The 13,794-nt window shown below is 39.4% G+C and overlaps 1 protein-coding gene across 4 annotated transcripts in view; it reads left to right on the forward strand.

Moving 5' to 3' along the window:
* The window catches only part of GALNT11 (polypeptide N-acetylgalactosaminyltransferase 11), a 54,532-nt gene that overhangs the window by 11,978 nt on the left and 28,760 nt on the right, over positions 1-13,794 (forward strand). For all 4 annotated transcript variants that reach the window (XM_030445879.1, XM_030445880.1, XM_030445882.1 and 1 more), the window contains exons 2-4: positions 4,453-4,785; positions 8,085-8,208; positions 10,085-10,251. In XM_030445879.1, coding sequence (XP_030301739.1) covers positions 4,491-4,785; positions 8,085-8,208; positions 10,085-10,251 — 586 coding nt within the window. In that variant the 5' untranslated portion in view covers positions 4,453-4,490. The remainder of the gene's footprint in view (positions 1-4,452; positions 4,786-8,084; positions 8,209-10,084; positions 10,252-13,794) is intronic.

Genomic DNA, 13,794 nt, shown 5'->3' on the forward strand with positions numbered 1-13,794 from the left:
TTATATTTCCAAGGGAGAGAAAGTGTTTCCAGTTTGTTCTGGATGTTTTTCACTCCACTTGTTTTTGGGAGAGAGAATTGTTTGAGGTATTTTGGAAACTTTCTTTTGGCAGCTGTGGTACTTTTCAGAAATGAAGAGGAAAAATACAATAGACCTTTCTAGCCTAGTCTCAATTACCAGTAATTGAAGAACTGTATTATGAAAGAATTCTTCTTGGTATGTTTAAGAGATTTTTAAAATGGAAATCAGTTCTTCTAAAATATGTATTTGAAGAAATAGACTGGACTCAACGTTACTGTTTGTAACAGTTCAGCCTCTAGAGGAGAGGGCATCAGGGAGACCTTAGAACACCCTTCCAGTACCTGAAAAGGGGTCTGTGAGAAAGCTGGGGAGGGACTGGAAGGTGGTACCTTTAGCTTAGACTTGACTGTGAGGATGGTGAGACGCTGGCACAGGTTGCTCAGGGAAGTTGTGGCTGCCCCATCCTGGAAATGCTGAAGGCCAGGTCGGTTGGGGCCTTGAGCAACCTGGTCTGGTGGGAGGTGTCCCTGCCCATGCAGGGGGGGTAGAACTGGATGATCTTCAAGGTCCCTTCCAACCCGAACCATTCTACAGTTCTGTTGCATAGGTGAAAATTATTCTTATGACCTCATTTATGTTGTTATCTGGATAATGCAGTTATAGGGAGTTTCTTTGTTTATTTGTTTGAATTCTTTCTAACTATTCAAATCTGCTAGTTCTGTTTGCATTAGCAGAGCTCTAATACCATGGAATGAAAAAATAGATGTTTTTTGGTTTTCTCATGAAGAACCTATCAGGGCTGAGAAAAATACTAACACTTTGGATTTGGAAGGCATATGCTTTGCATCTCCTGTATTCAGGAACAGCTTTTCCCAATTAAAAAGAAAGAGGGGGAAAAAGTTTGGCTTTGCTTAAGTTACAAAATACTGCTTGGAGAAACCAACTGGAAGAACACAATGGTTGCTTTAAGAGAACCATCAGGGTATTGTGACCATGCATAGGGACATTTGTTTTAACTGGCAAACCATGTTTCTTAGAAGACTTAACAGAACTGGAAAGCAAAGGAGTCTGGACATGGTAGGACTTAGGTTCAGTGTCTTTAGATAGCTTGCAGAAGAAAGTCATGGCTGCCTCTGGGAACTGAGTGTTTCATTTTGGGTCCTTGTGAACTGCTGTAGTGTACTCTCTTCTTTCTCCCTCTGGCGTGTATCAAAATGGGAATTTTTTCATTGCTTGCTGAAACAAGTGCAGGGGTTTTTGTTTCCTGGTATATTGAAGAAAGATGGAGATGTATTGATGCATTTCCACTTTGTATGCATGAAAATATAGGGCTGGAAAGGTGCTCCTGCTTCCTTAGGGCAGGCTTAGCACTTCAAAACCTACTGTGACCTCTTTGCTAAGAAGTCAGTGGTCAGCCTAAAACTGTGTAAAACCAGAGCATGCAGCTCTGACGCAGATTGGGACTTCTCTGGTCACAAGAGAAAATAGAATTGGTTGAAATCCATAGGACAGTGGTTGTGTGGTTGCATATGTGTTGGGGAATAAAGTAAACTAATAAGTCTCAGCATGCTTTTTCATAGGCAGGGTTTAAGATTTTAACATTTTTCCATTCTGACTTCAAAAGTAAGTGTTTAACAAAACATGTGGTACATAAAGCAAATAGTGAGTCTGTGTTTTCCAGCCAAATGTATTATCAAATGTCTTGGTTGAATAGTAAGCTACTGAAAGGGCCTAGTTTTCTGCTTTGTGGCAGTTCTGTAATTTGATTTAAATGCAGTATTTCAACCTTTGTATTCTTCTACAAAACTGCAGAACACTGAAGGGAGGAGAAGAGGTGCAGTGGTTCTGCTCTAGCAAGGAGCATGGGAAAATAATATCACACACAGGTTTATGTTTGTTGCCTTTGTAAGAATAACCAAGTGTGTGCTTGCAGCCTGGTCAAAGGGCTTTCTGTAGACAGGAGGGTTGTCCAGCAATCTTTTCACTCTGGTGATTACTAATTTCCTTCTTGGTCTTTAACCTGACTATGCCTGATGTCAGTCACAGAAAACCTTAACTTGATTATAGCTGGAAATGCCACAGCAGCAAAGTGGAGCTCTTGGCTGTGAAAGAGATGCAAACAGGAAATTAATCCATGGTGAATTCTGCTCTGCCTGTCTTCCAACTACTAACTGGGACAGCAAAGGTTATCTTTTGCTTTCCCATACAAGCTGCAGTGAAGGTGTATCCTTAAACATCCCTGAAATTAAAAAGTTCCTTTTCTGTTATAGTAATTTTTAACTTACCAGAAGAATGCTATTCCACAATGTCAAGGCATGTGCTGTGATGTTAGGAGTGTGTGTCTGTTACCATGGTGAATGGAATAACAACTTTAGCAGGTTTTGAGGAGCAGCATATCAGGCTTGGAAAAGTCTTAGAGGTGATGACCTCCTCATGGCCATGCAAAAAATAACCTGGCAAGCACCCAGATCTTTTTTTTTTAATGGAAAAGTATTAATTGTCTGCAGACTGTCTGGAAAGAATTATTACTATTAGGACATACAACTGTTTGTATACTCTTGCTCCTTTGCAGCCTTGCATGCTTTTTGTGAGCCTATATTTGCCTTGCTGTGGTTTTTGACGACTTCTTGCATAGGCAATAAGGCACTGGGGATGGGTGCTATGTGCCTCTCCAACTGCTAAACTCATTCTGCTAGCTAGAATGAGGATTTTAAAAATAATTTATGCCCTCAAAACATTTTTTGTCTAAGTGATTTCAAGAGGCTACTGTAAAGCAGCAAGGTTTCTGTATGACAGTGTTAGAGAGCAAGCCTCTTTCAGAGAGCATTCAATTCATCTGTATGCACAGGGTTGGTGTGAGATTTAAACCTTTTAAGACCTTTTTAAGCTCCTAGGGCTTAGCAGAAGTGAGGGAAGTTGAGATGGTAAAAATGATGGGTAAATTTTTTTTTAGGAATGTTGGGGTTTTTTCTTTATTGTACTTTGTGGGTATTTTATTTTTGGGAGGGAAACAATGACTTGATGCATTTGGGAAATTTGAGTTTGAATTTTGGCATTTAATGCCCTTTTGGATGCAAAGTCACTTAGGGCTCAAAATTACATTGTCAAAATAAGTGGGATCTTTGTAGGTTTCTCTGGGATCGCGAATGCCTTCTACCTCTGTTTAGTAGTTTTCCATACCGAGAAAGGAATAATCTGTTTGCACTCAAAAATATTGTTGTGGTCTCTTGTTTGCCAGGCTGACCTGAAGACTTCTGGTAATTTCTGACTTTTCGAGAAGTCTGGAAAATGCATCAGTATAAACCCTTGACTCTTACTCCAGTACTTTTTTTTCCTAAAAGAAATGTTTGGTAATTGAAAGGTGACTAAATTATTGTCTGGCTTTTTGTTAATATGCAGTGAATTTAATTGGTTAGACTATGAGAGAGATCTGATTCTTTGAGTTAGTGTTTTTCTTAATTTTGGGTATTGAGCTGTATAGGTTTTTTACAGGTTTTTTTGAGCCTTTTCTAGATTTAAGAAACTCCAGAAAGCTTACCTGATTCTTCTGGGCTATAAATAAAATGTTACCACCATTACCACTCATATGCTTCACTTCAGGGTTTGCTTATGATAGTAATTTTCAGTACAGCTTGGGGAAATGCTAGTGAATGGGTGCCTGAAGTAAAATCTTGGGCTGGGTTCCTTCCTTCCAGCTCTAGGTGGGCATCTCCTCCAGGAAGTGTGGAGCTCTTCTGTAGTCTGCTGAGGCCTTGGAGCTATTTGCTCTTTTTTTTCCCCCCCCATATCTGTTTCCTTTCTTTCTGCAGAGGAGGGTGCATGTAAATGTGACTGTCTTGGCACTATGTGTTGCTAAACTGCATTTTTTTTTTTTTGAGTCTGTGTTCTCTCCTGCCATGCTTTAAGGTAGGAACTGAACTGCAGAAATGCAGATGTCTGCACATACTTGTGGGCAGCTGGCACAAGGTGTCTCTGCTTGAGTAAGGGGGTTGGACAAGGTAACCTCCAGAGATCCCTTCCAATCCCAACCATTCTTCTGTGAAAAATCAGTTCCCTGTGTGTAATTGATTTAGTTTAAACAGTGATATGTTTAAATGAATGCAAGGATACAAGGAATGTACTGTTGTGGTGGAGAGATAGTTATGTAACTATTATGGGGAAAAATAATTTTATCCTAAAATTGTAATTGTACAAAGAGTAATTGTAATAACTCTTAGTTATTGTTTGCTTCATGTTTTAAAGCAGTAGTATCTACACAGATTATGCAAACTGGTCATGTTTCTTTTTTGAATGGGCAAGGGAGAAGGGATTTCATTCTTAAGGTTTAAGTTCCCAACATCATTTAATGGAAGAGCAATCTGTAGAATGCCTTTCCTAACATATAGCCTTGCTATGAGGCAACACTCAAAATGTGTTTTCACTCTCTTTCAGGTAATTGAGAATGGGTCCTCAACGATGCTAAGTCTACAATGGGAAGTGTCACACTTCGGTATTTTTGCTATGGGTGCCTTTTCACATCTGTGACCTGGACACTTCTGCTCTTTGTTTATTTCAACTTCAGTGAAGAGAACCAGTCCTTTAAGAATGTGCCCGTCAAGGGGCTGGAACCTCAGAGGCCATTTCCAAAAAAATTCTTCCCCCGTTTCACACGGGGGCCTGTTCATATACCTGAGTTGCAACAGAAAGAGAATAAGATAGGAAATGCTCTTGGAAATCACGTCCAGGATCCAGTTAAGGGGGAAGTAGAATTCTCTCCTGAAATGGGTAAGTGGCTTTCAGTGCTGATGACAAAATTATTAAAACAGTGGAGTAAATCAGATATCAAGGTTTGTTGTTGAAAAGATTGCTGGGAAAATTGTGGAATGAACTGGTTTTGTTTGTTAAAATGCAGGTGGAGCTAGTGACTCTATTCTTCAGGAATTACTCAAAATTTATTCTGTGTATTTAATACAAAATATACTTACCATGCCTAATATTTACAGCTATTCTGTGTAAGTGCTACTGTGAGGAGGACTGGATTACAAGGTTGTCTGCCTTTGGTGTAGTTCTTGCTTTTGGAAGGTTCAATGTATGTGTGTTTCATATTTTACTCCTGTGTTGACTGGGCTCAAACACCTGAACTTTTATTAGCCACAAAGAAACTCTACCCACATGCAGCAGTCAAAAGTAGTTTGATAACAATATGCAGTGAAGAAGACCTATTGATTTGGAGAATATCCTTGGAGTATGAGATCATATACAAAAAATGTATGTGGGACAAATTACAATGAAAGATTTATTGAGACAACAGTGGTTAGGGCCAAATGCTGCTTACTTTGCACCAACAAAGGTCTCTGTGTTTTGTTGGAGCATATTTCATCAATGAGGTGATTTGGGTTTTGTCTTCCAAATTTGCCTTCCAAACTAAGAGGCTTTCTATATTTAACTGCCTGTGTACTTAACTGCTCACAGCTTAGTGTTCACTGTTATGCAGACTGAGGCACATTGTGTACTGGCCTGCAAACTTGCTTATATTCTGGATGCAGATGTTGAGTGTTGTGGTGTCAGTGTCTGCTGGTTTGGGAATTAAGGCATCTTACCTTTCATAGCCAGGAGTTTACTACTCATACGTGATTGAAGTCCTCTGTCATTGCTTCTGATGGATGCTGGATCATCAGATTGTAAGTTTTGTAGAAAAATACCAAACATCAAACATCAGTTTCTGAGTTGGTCAATATAGCTCTGTGAAGATGTAGGAAAAATGCCAGTTTGCCTTGTCCTGTGGCTTTACAAATGTTTATCAGTTCACTGCAAAAAAGTATGAGAGCCAAGTGAGGTGAAGGCCAGTCCAGAGGTGGCTGTTTCTTTCCAACTATTCAGTACTGGCCAGGAAAGAATTTGGACCTGATTAACTGAGAAGTCTCTTGATCTTCAAACCAAGTAACTGGTGTGGCTGGTGAAAGCCAGGGGGAATTATAGTGCCAGGATGAATCTACAGAAGACAGTTGGCTCTCTGTTAGAATTACATCAGGTGCTGCAAGAAAGGGCTTCCTGTGTATCTAGGGTAGGGCAGTGGTAAACAAAGAAAGCAAAAAAATATGAAGAGTTTTGCATATGATAGCCAAAACCAAACTGTCATCTGGTAGGACAATCTCTTTTCTATTTTTCAGTCTGGGAGAGCCACATAGCACTGCTAAAGTAAAGCCTAATGTGATGTTTTGATTGCAGAGCCCTTATTTTCCGAGGGATTTTATCTGCTGTTTGGACTGGAATCTTTCAGGCCTTTTGCTTGTATTTTGGGTATTACCCTTCATGAGAATGTTTTAAAAATACTAACATTCTTTCTTGTCTGTATTCAGAAGATCAGAAAAAAGCAGTTAGTGGTTGATTATGGACAGACTGTAAAATGAAACACTGGCATGTGGTTATTATGCTTGTGCTTTCTGTAGAGAAAATGTTTTAAGTTAACTCAGTTTCCCACTGTTTCTGTGATGCTGAGTATTTAAGACTGAGCTGGGTATCTGAACTGATAAGCTGGAAAACTTCCTTTGGAAATAGATGTGGTTCAAGAGAGGACTGACTTGCTGCTTCAGACCACTGGTGCAGTAAGAGTGACACTGCCACTCTGACCAGGCCTCATTCCTACCCCATGACACAATTTACCCACAGTGGGAGCACTTGTCCATGAGCAAGATAGTGTCAGTCACAGGACACACTGTGTGGTATATCCCATGTCTCTTGCAGGTATCACTGCCCAGCACTTCCCACTTGATCCTGCACAAATATCAAGGCATCAACCCTTGATGTGATTGATAGTGCAGCCATTGTTGTACCCAGGACTAAAAGTGGCAGGGTGTGAAATGAAAATGGTGGGAATGGGGATGCACAGAATTCCTTCCAGGTCATCTTGTATCTGTAGGTATGCATTGTTACTGAAACACAGCTGGGAGTGGCAGAGTTGTGATCTAAAGGTCAACCTGGATTTAATGTTTCAAAAGGAAGAAAACTTCAAAAAAATTTTTATGACATTTTTTTGCGTTTTATTTCTTTGCTTGTTTGGGTTTTGTTTGGTTTTTTATTTATTTTTTTTTAAACCCATCTCATTTTCTCCAGCCATGAGCTCAGCTGGCTTTTGCATAACTGTTGAAAACTGGAGAACATGAGATACAAAGAGAGGCTGAGAGGAATGGGTTTATTTTGCATCAGAGAGTAGGAGTGAGATTTTATTGCTGTCAACAGCAACCTAATGGGAGGCTGTAGGGAAGATGGAGCCAGAGTCTTTGTGGAGGTGTGTGGGATTATAATAAGAAATTAACAACCTGGTCTGGTTGGTTCTGTGCTCTTTCTGTTCACACTGGTGAGTATATGGCTCAGTGAGAGAGAAGCCCATGGCACTGAGACAAGGCAGGCAGGATGGCATTGAGGATTTCAACCCTGGCCTCTAGCAGTGGACTTATTTATACCATCAACTCCTGTCTCTGCCATGCTCAGCAACAGTTGATGCTTCTGCTAAAATAATCAACAGAGAAACAGCTCTGTTTCTATTTTACTTGCTGTCATAGTGTCCTGGTGACTGGATGATACAAATATGAAGTTATGCTTTTTTCATAGTTATTTTTGTTACTACAGACTTGAGAAAACATTAGAAAACTGCTATTGTGAGGAGTTTTCTACCACTGTAAATGTGTTTTCTCTCTCAAAAATCATATTACAGACCCTTTGTATGAATAGGTGCTGATATTGTGTGCCAAAATGTCCTCTGTTGCTTATCAGATATTAGTTTTAGGTGGTGCTAGAAGCCATTTAAGTGAAGGGAGTGTGTCTAGTAAGGCAATAAACACACTGGAGCCATCAGTCTTCAGAGAATTATTTCATTTTATTATAGCTGCAAGGGCTAAGTATTACCTACTTGTGAGGAGTAGCAAAAAGAGTTGCACAAAAATATAATTTACAAATCCAGAGGGATTTTTGAAGAACTTAATGGATTTTAAGGGAGGTTAAAGCATACATTTCAATCCTTGATTGTTTGCAAAGGATATTTTTGAGCCTCTTAGCTGACCATGGCACCTTTTTTTTTTTTTCAGGAATGATTTTTAATGAAGAAGATCAGGAAGTGAGAGACTTGGGCTATCAGAAACATGCTTTCAATATGCTTATCAGTAATCGGCTGGGATACCACAGACAGGTGCCTGATACAAGAGATATAAGGTATGTACTCATTTTTTCAGAGAACAGTAGAATCATTTCATGTGCACAAGAACTTGTCACACCCATTTCACTTAGATGGTCTTCAGTCTCCTGTGTTGCTGAAGGCAGATTTTCAGCTAGTTAAACAGAGTGCTTACGGTTAGGATTTTTATTCTTTGGTCTTTTCTGTCTTTCTTGACTCAATATTGTTTCTGGAGATTTTTTGCCAGCTGGAAGAGTCTGTGATAGGTAAAGCCTGACAGGAGCCAGGCTTCATGAGAGGAATAAGTCCTGATTCTTAAAGCACTGTAGGAATGCTTAATGAAGAACCAGATGGGATAGACACTTACTGAAACTTCTGTCATAATAATTCAACTTTTGGGAGTGGTAGGCTGCACAGCAGTTTTGATACAAGCAAGTTTCAAAAGAACAATACTTTTATTTAAAGTCAGTGTGGAAAAGACCTAGGAATAAAACCTTCCTTCCATGATTACACAATGCTAGGTCTCTTTCATCTTGCTAGCTGTGTAGTCAGTTACTTAAAGCATGCCATTTTTTTTTTTTCTTTTTTTGTTTTTGAAGCTTCATTTTGAGATACTCAGTGTACTGTACCAAAAGAGATACTATAATTCTGTTTGATAGCTCTAAAAGATGGGCATTAAATATTCCAGTAACCAACTTAATGAGAGACTTTCACCTAATGTACTATTTCACATTTGCTGTAAGCCTACAGTAGATATGCCAGAGGGATGACTGATGACAAAAAGGACTCTGTTTCTCAGTTAAAGTTGTTGCTCAGTATCCACATTGCACTGCTCTGAATACTTCATACTAAAAAGCACACTTTTTCCTATAATCTGTCTGCTTGGGGGGGGGGGGAACCACATCTGTAACAAAACCAAAAAAAACCCCAGCATTGAACTGAAAAATAAAAAAAACTGCATTTGTTTGTCTAGTGGTTTCTCTGGTGTGGGTAAATGTAATGAATCATACTTCCTGAAATGTCTCTCCCAAGAGCTAAGTTCATTCCAAGTCAATGAAGACTTTTCTTGTACAGTTCTGGGTTTGCATTTAAAGTTTGGGGGTTTTTTTATTGGATTCCTTCATGCCTGGCATCTTCAAATGGCATGGATCGTGATGCTGTGCCCTGTTAGAGGTATGGACAAAAACTGGAAAAAAAAAAAAAAAAGGAGAAAGGATGGTCTGCTTTGAGTGGGATTCATCTTGCCTATTAAGATTCTTAACTTAGCTACCTGCATGTTAGTTTTATTATAATTAGCAGAGGTCCAGTCAATGCAGTTAATGGAGCATGGAGAGCTCTTCAGCTGACAAATGCACTTGTCAGCCTTAGGGTGAGCTGAACACTATCTGGTCTCCATTGACATTAAATGTTTTAATCTGGAGGGTGAATGTCAGCCTTGGTTGTCTAAATGAACGGAATAAATTTGGTTGTCTAAATAGCTATTTAGCACCATTGGAGGCATTCTGGAATATCAAACGTAGTCTCCAGCAACTGGCCAATACAGCTGTGGGGTTTTTGTGGGCCTCAGGTATATGTCTGAGCTACCCAAGTGTACTTGACAGTGTTTTGACAGCTGAAACAAACCCTTAGTGTTTTCTCTTGTTTGTTTTTAGTATCTTTGATTCTTATTCCCCTCAAATCTGTGTTATTCTCTTTTTTAACAAGCAGCAATGTTAATTAAGTCTCCATTATGTGGAGAGGAGTTTAGTGTGGAGAGCCCTACTACAGATGTTGTGTTTAGGCTCTTACATTCAAGTTTGGGGTTCTTCCTACACATGTAATGTTTGCTTGTTACTTAGGAAGTTTCAGTAGTGACCTGGCCCTATGGAAATACCACTGAAAATGAAGAGGTAACACCTGTATTTCTGTTTGCAGGTGTAGAGCCAAGTCCTACCCTTCTGATCTGCCTTCTGCCAGTGTTGTTATCTGTTTCTACAATGAAGCACTTTCTGCCCTGCTTCGCACCGTGCACAGTGTCCTGGATCGCACCCCTGCCCACCTTCTTCATGAGATTATTTTGGTGGATGACAACAGTGAATTGGGTGAGAGAACCTTGCAGTAATACTTTAAGTGCTTGCACTTCTTGACCTTCCTGTGCTTTCCTGCTGGTCAAATTAAAAAAATAGAAGCCATTATGCAAAACAGTCCATCTCCAGAAAGTGTCAGCCAGGAGAGATGCATGATGTTACATGAAGCCCAAGCTGACATCCCCTCCCACACTGTTGGCTTGTTTTGGTTTTTTTTTAACTTGTTTTTACTCACTTTACTGATGAGATCTGCTTATAGTTTAGCTGGTTTTAACAGTGCCTTGTTTGGGCTGCTCTGGCACTAATCTTTCTTTCACCTTTGTGGGTCAATACTAACTGTGAATGCATCTGAAGGAAATCGAACCTGCATCGTCTCAGGGGCGGTCTTGCAATTAAGATGATGTGGCACTATGGAAACAATGTGTCCGGATTTTTGTACTTGGTCAGCATTTTACATTGGGCTGGAGCTCAGCCTTTGGCGGAAAGGCTCTGCATGGCTCTCTCACAGCCTCTTGTGGACACCATAGGAGTAGCTGTCCGGGCTCTTGGAGCAGTTTGAGGCGCCCTAGAGGGATGGATGGACCTTGCAGAATTGCTTAATTGTTGAAATATTGATGCCTCGGCATTTTTCACTTGATTAGCAGACAAGGCAAAGACAGACATGCAATTCAAGCATTTTGGCACCTCAAAAGTGAATTGTCTGTTGAGGAATGTGTTAGTATAGCAGTACTTGCAAGCAGGACTGTTTAAGTTCCCTTCCTATATCTTTGCAAGTCAACAACTTTTTGCATTTTTAAAATTATTTTTGTTTAGTACATATAATTAATTCCCTTGGTCTCATTGTTTGTTTTTTGGGTTAAGGCCTAACTTGCTCTGAAAGACTGAGATGTGTATAATGTAGAATGAAATAATCTTGTTATACATTTAGTTCATTTCTCTAAGGTCAGATTGAATGTTAAGATATGGGAGAGAACAAAGATGAAACACTCTGTCCCTTGCTGATAAGAATGTATAATATTTAAAAGCCTGGCTTCTTGGTTTTTGTTTTGGAACCAATTCAGACTCCTTAATACGAAGTCTCTTGTGCAATTTGTTGTTTTAAAGTTTCGTAACTTATATTCAGAACTAATCTTATTTCAAAACTCAGGCTTTTAAATGCAGTAATGCATTTGGATAATGCCTCTGCTTAGGCAGTAATACCATCATTCTGCTGGTCTGTTGCTTATTTGGAAAATGAATTAGGTTTGAAACATTAAAATAGCTACTTTTATCTTTCTCATGTCAAATTAACATATTTTGAACCCAAAGATGGGAGGAGATACTGTTTATAGAGAAAATTAGTCCTCTTGATGATGATGATGATACTGATTTTGCAGTGCTGCTTAATTTTAATGGACAGAATTTTATAGCTGAAGGAAAGCAAAGTTGATTTGGAGATGGAGGAAATGGACAAAGACTTTGGACAAATTAGCTAATCTCTGTGCCTCTTTTTTTTTTTTTTAATTTAAATTATGTAGTTCTTGAAAAGGTCTCTTTGAAATTCTGTCTATTTCTTCAGCTTTAAATACAGGAGCTCTGCTGCATGTCAATGCTGTTGCTCAAAGCTTAGGTCTTTTCCATCTTATTTTGCCACAAGAATCTTCTTGCACTCAATCATCAACAGGCTGAGTAGTGAAGCAGGGATTTCAATGGCATAGCTGAGCCATTTGTCTTTGTCTTTGCTTTCCAGTAGGATTTCTTTTTCTAGTATGACCTCTTTCTCCCTGAGTTTAGGCTTTACCTGTTACTAGACAGGTTACAGGATAGATTGAGGGCTGTTACTGCAGACATTCTTCTACACAGAAGAGATTGAGAAACCAGAAAGAGGTATCAGGAGCACAGCAAATAGCTTGCAACTCGGTACGTTGAAGTGATAGCACCCCTGACTCCCATCCTAGATTTATCTTGCTTGGAGTAGCCTTGTTACATACACATGGAGCAGGATAATGCTGAAGTAATTTTTGGAGACTGTATACTGGCCAAAAGGAACCAGTTCTCTCTCTGGGACAAAATTTCTCAGGCAGGTTGTATTGAATCAAATTTTGGGGTCATGTCAGAAGAAATCAATCTTTCCATCAGACATGAAACTGACACAAAAACCCATCAGCAACAAAAAACCCCAAAGGTGTCTGAAACTAGACTGTGAATAGTCATGGTATGTTCAGTCCCAGACAATGGCTGGGCCCAGTTTACAACAAAATGCTGGTTTGTCCAGGTCAGAACTGTGCTCTGGGAGCACAATAGCCATGAGGTACTATTGGCTTTTATAGTCTGCTGCTCCAGCCTCTGTTGTGGATCTGTTTTATCCTGCTGCTATTTTCAGAAGTCTCTGCATATTGCACATGCAAAACTAATGCCTCCTGTATTATACCTCCTTTTGTGCAGCCTCATCTGCCCTAAGTGCTGAGTTTGATAACAGACCTTTTCTGCTTTGTGCAAGCCATTTGTTTTCTGCACTCTTACTGTCACTTGCTGAGATACATCAGGTGAAGAATGATTCAAGAAGCATCTTGTTTTAGATTCACAAATCCTTCTGCCCTGTTTTTTTCATTACCCATTTCATTTGGGTAACATCCTACAGATGACTATTTCTAGGAGACATTTCTGGGGCAAGTTTCTAGGAAACGTTCTCAAAAAAAACATTTTTCCTATTGTCTCTGGCACATGATGTCATATTTAAGACTAGGGGAGAGAATTCCTGTGACTCAAATGAATCCTGTCTGCATCTCTCCAGAGACTCTGTTGTAGAATATTCCTGTATTTGCTCTGTGGTACCTTCTTATTCTTGATCCATGATGCCACCTTTCATTGTAAGGCTGAGCCTAAACATCTTCCTTCCTCAAAGTTCTTGCACTCCCAGAAGGTTACAGCTCTGGCTGCCACATAGAGGCCTTTGGCATTTAATCTTGCTAACAACAATTTATTGTTTGAATTGACAAAAATCAGAATAATTGGAATAATATTTATTCCAGCATATCCTCTGTTGAAGGTCTGCCTGCCTTTCTATACTTAGGTTCTCTATGAAATCTCAGCTGGCTTTTTCTTTATCTTCCTCATTTGATATTCCTCTTTGTCTTTTTCCCATTACTTCAGTCTTCATGTGTCCATCTTCAGTAGTCCTGATCAAATGTTAGAAACCACTCTCCTCCGGTGAAAAAATACTCTTAAAATTGCCATTGATGTTAGTTAAGATACAGTAGTGCCTATAGATTTTATGAACTTTGCTCTCCTTCAAAAGCACATGCCTGCCAGCAGTACCTTTGATCCTTTCAGATTTTAGAAAAGCAACCACTTGAGACCAAGTTGTAATTCTTTGTATCTGATACTGTCTCAGTTAAGCAGGAAGGCAGAATGAAAGGTATCCTGCTTCTTTTTAAAGGTGCTTTAGAATATGGAACACAGTAATTTAAATCAGTTGTCTGTGTGAAAGGTGTCTGCTGCAAACAGCAATCACCATGAGAAGAATCTGGAAAGAGAAATGCTTTTTTTTTCTTTTTTTTTTTTTTTTTTTAAGTGGTG

This window comes from Calypte anna, chromosome 2 (genome assembly GCF_003957555.1).
Source record: "Calypte anna isolate BGI_N300 chromosome 2, bCalAnn1_v1.p, whole genome shotgun sequence".
NCBI classification, from domain to species: domain Eukaryota; kingdom Metazoa; phylum Chordata; class Aves; order Apodiformes; family Trochilidae; genus Calypte; species Calypte anna.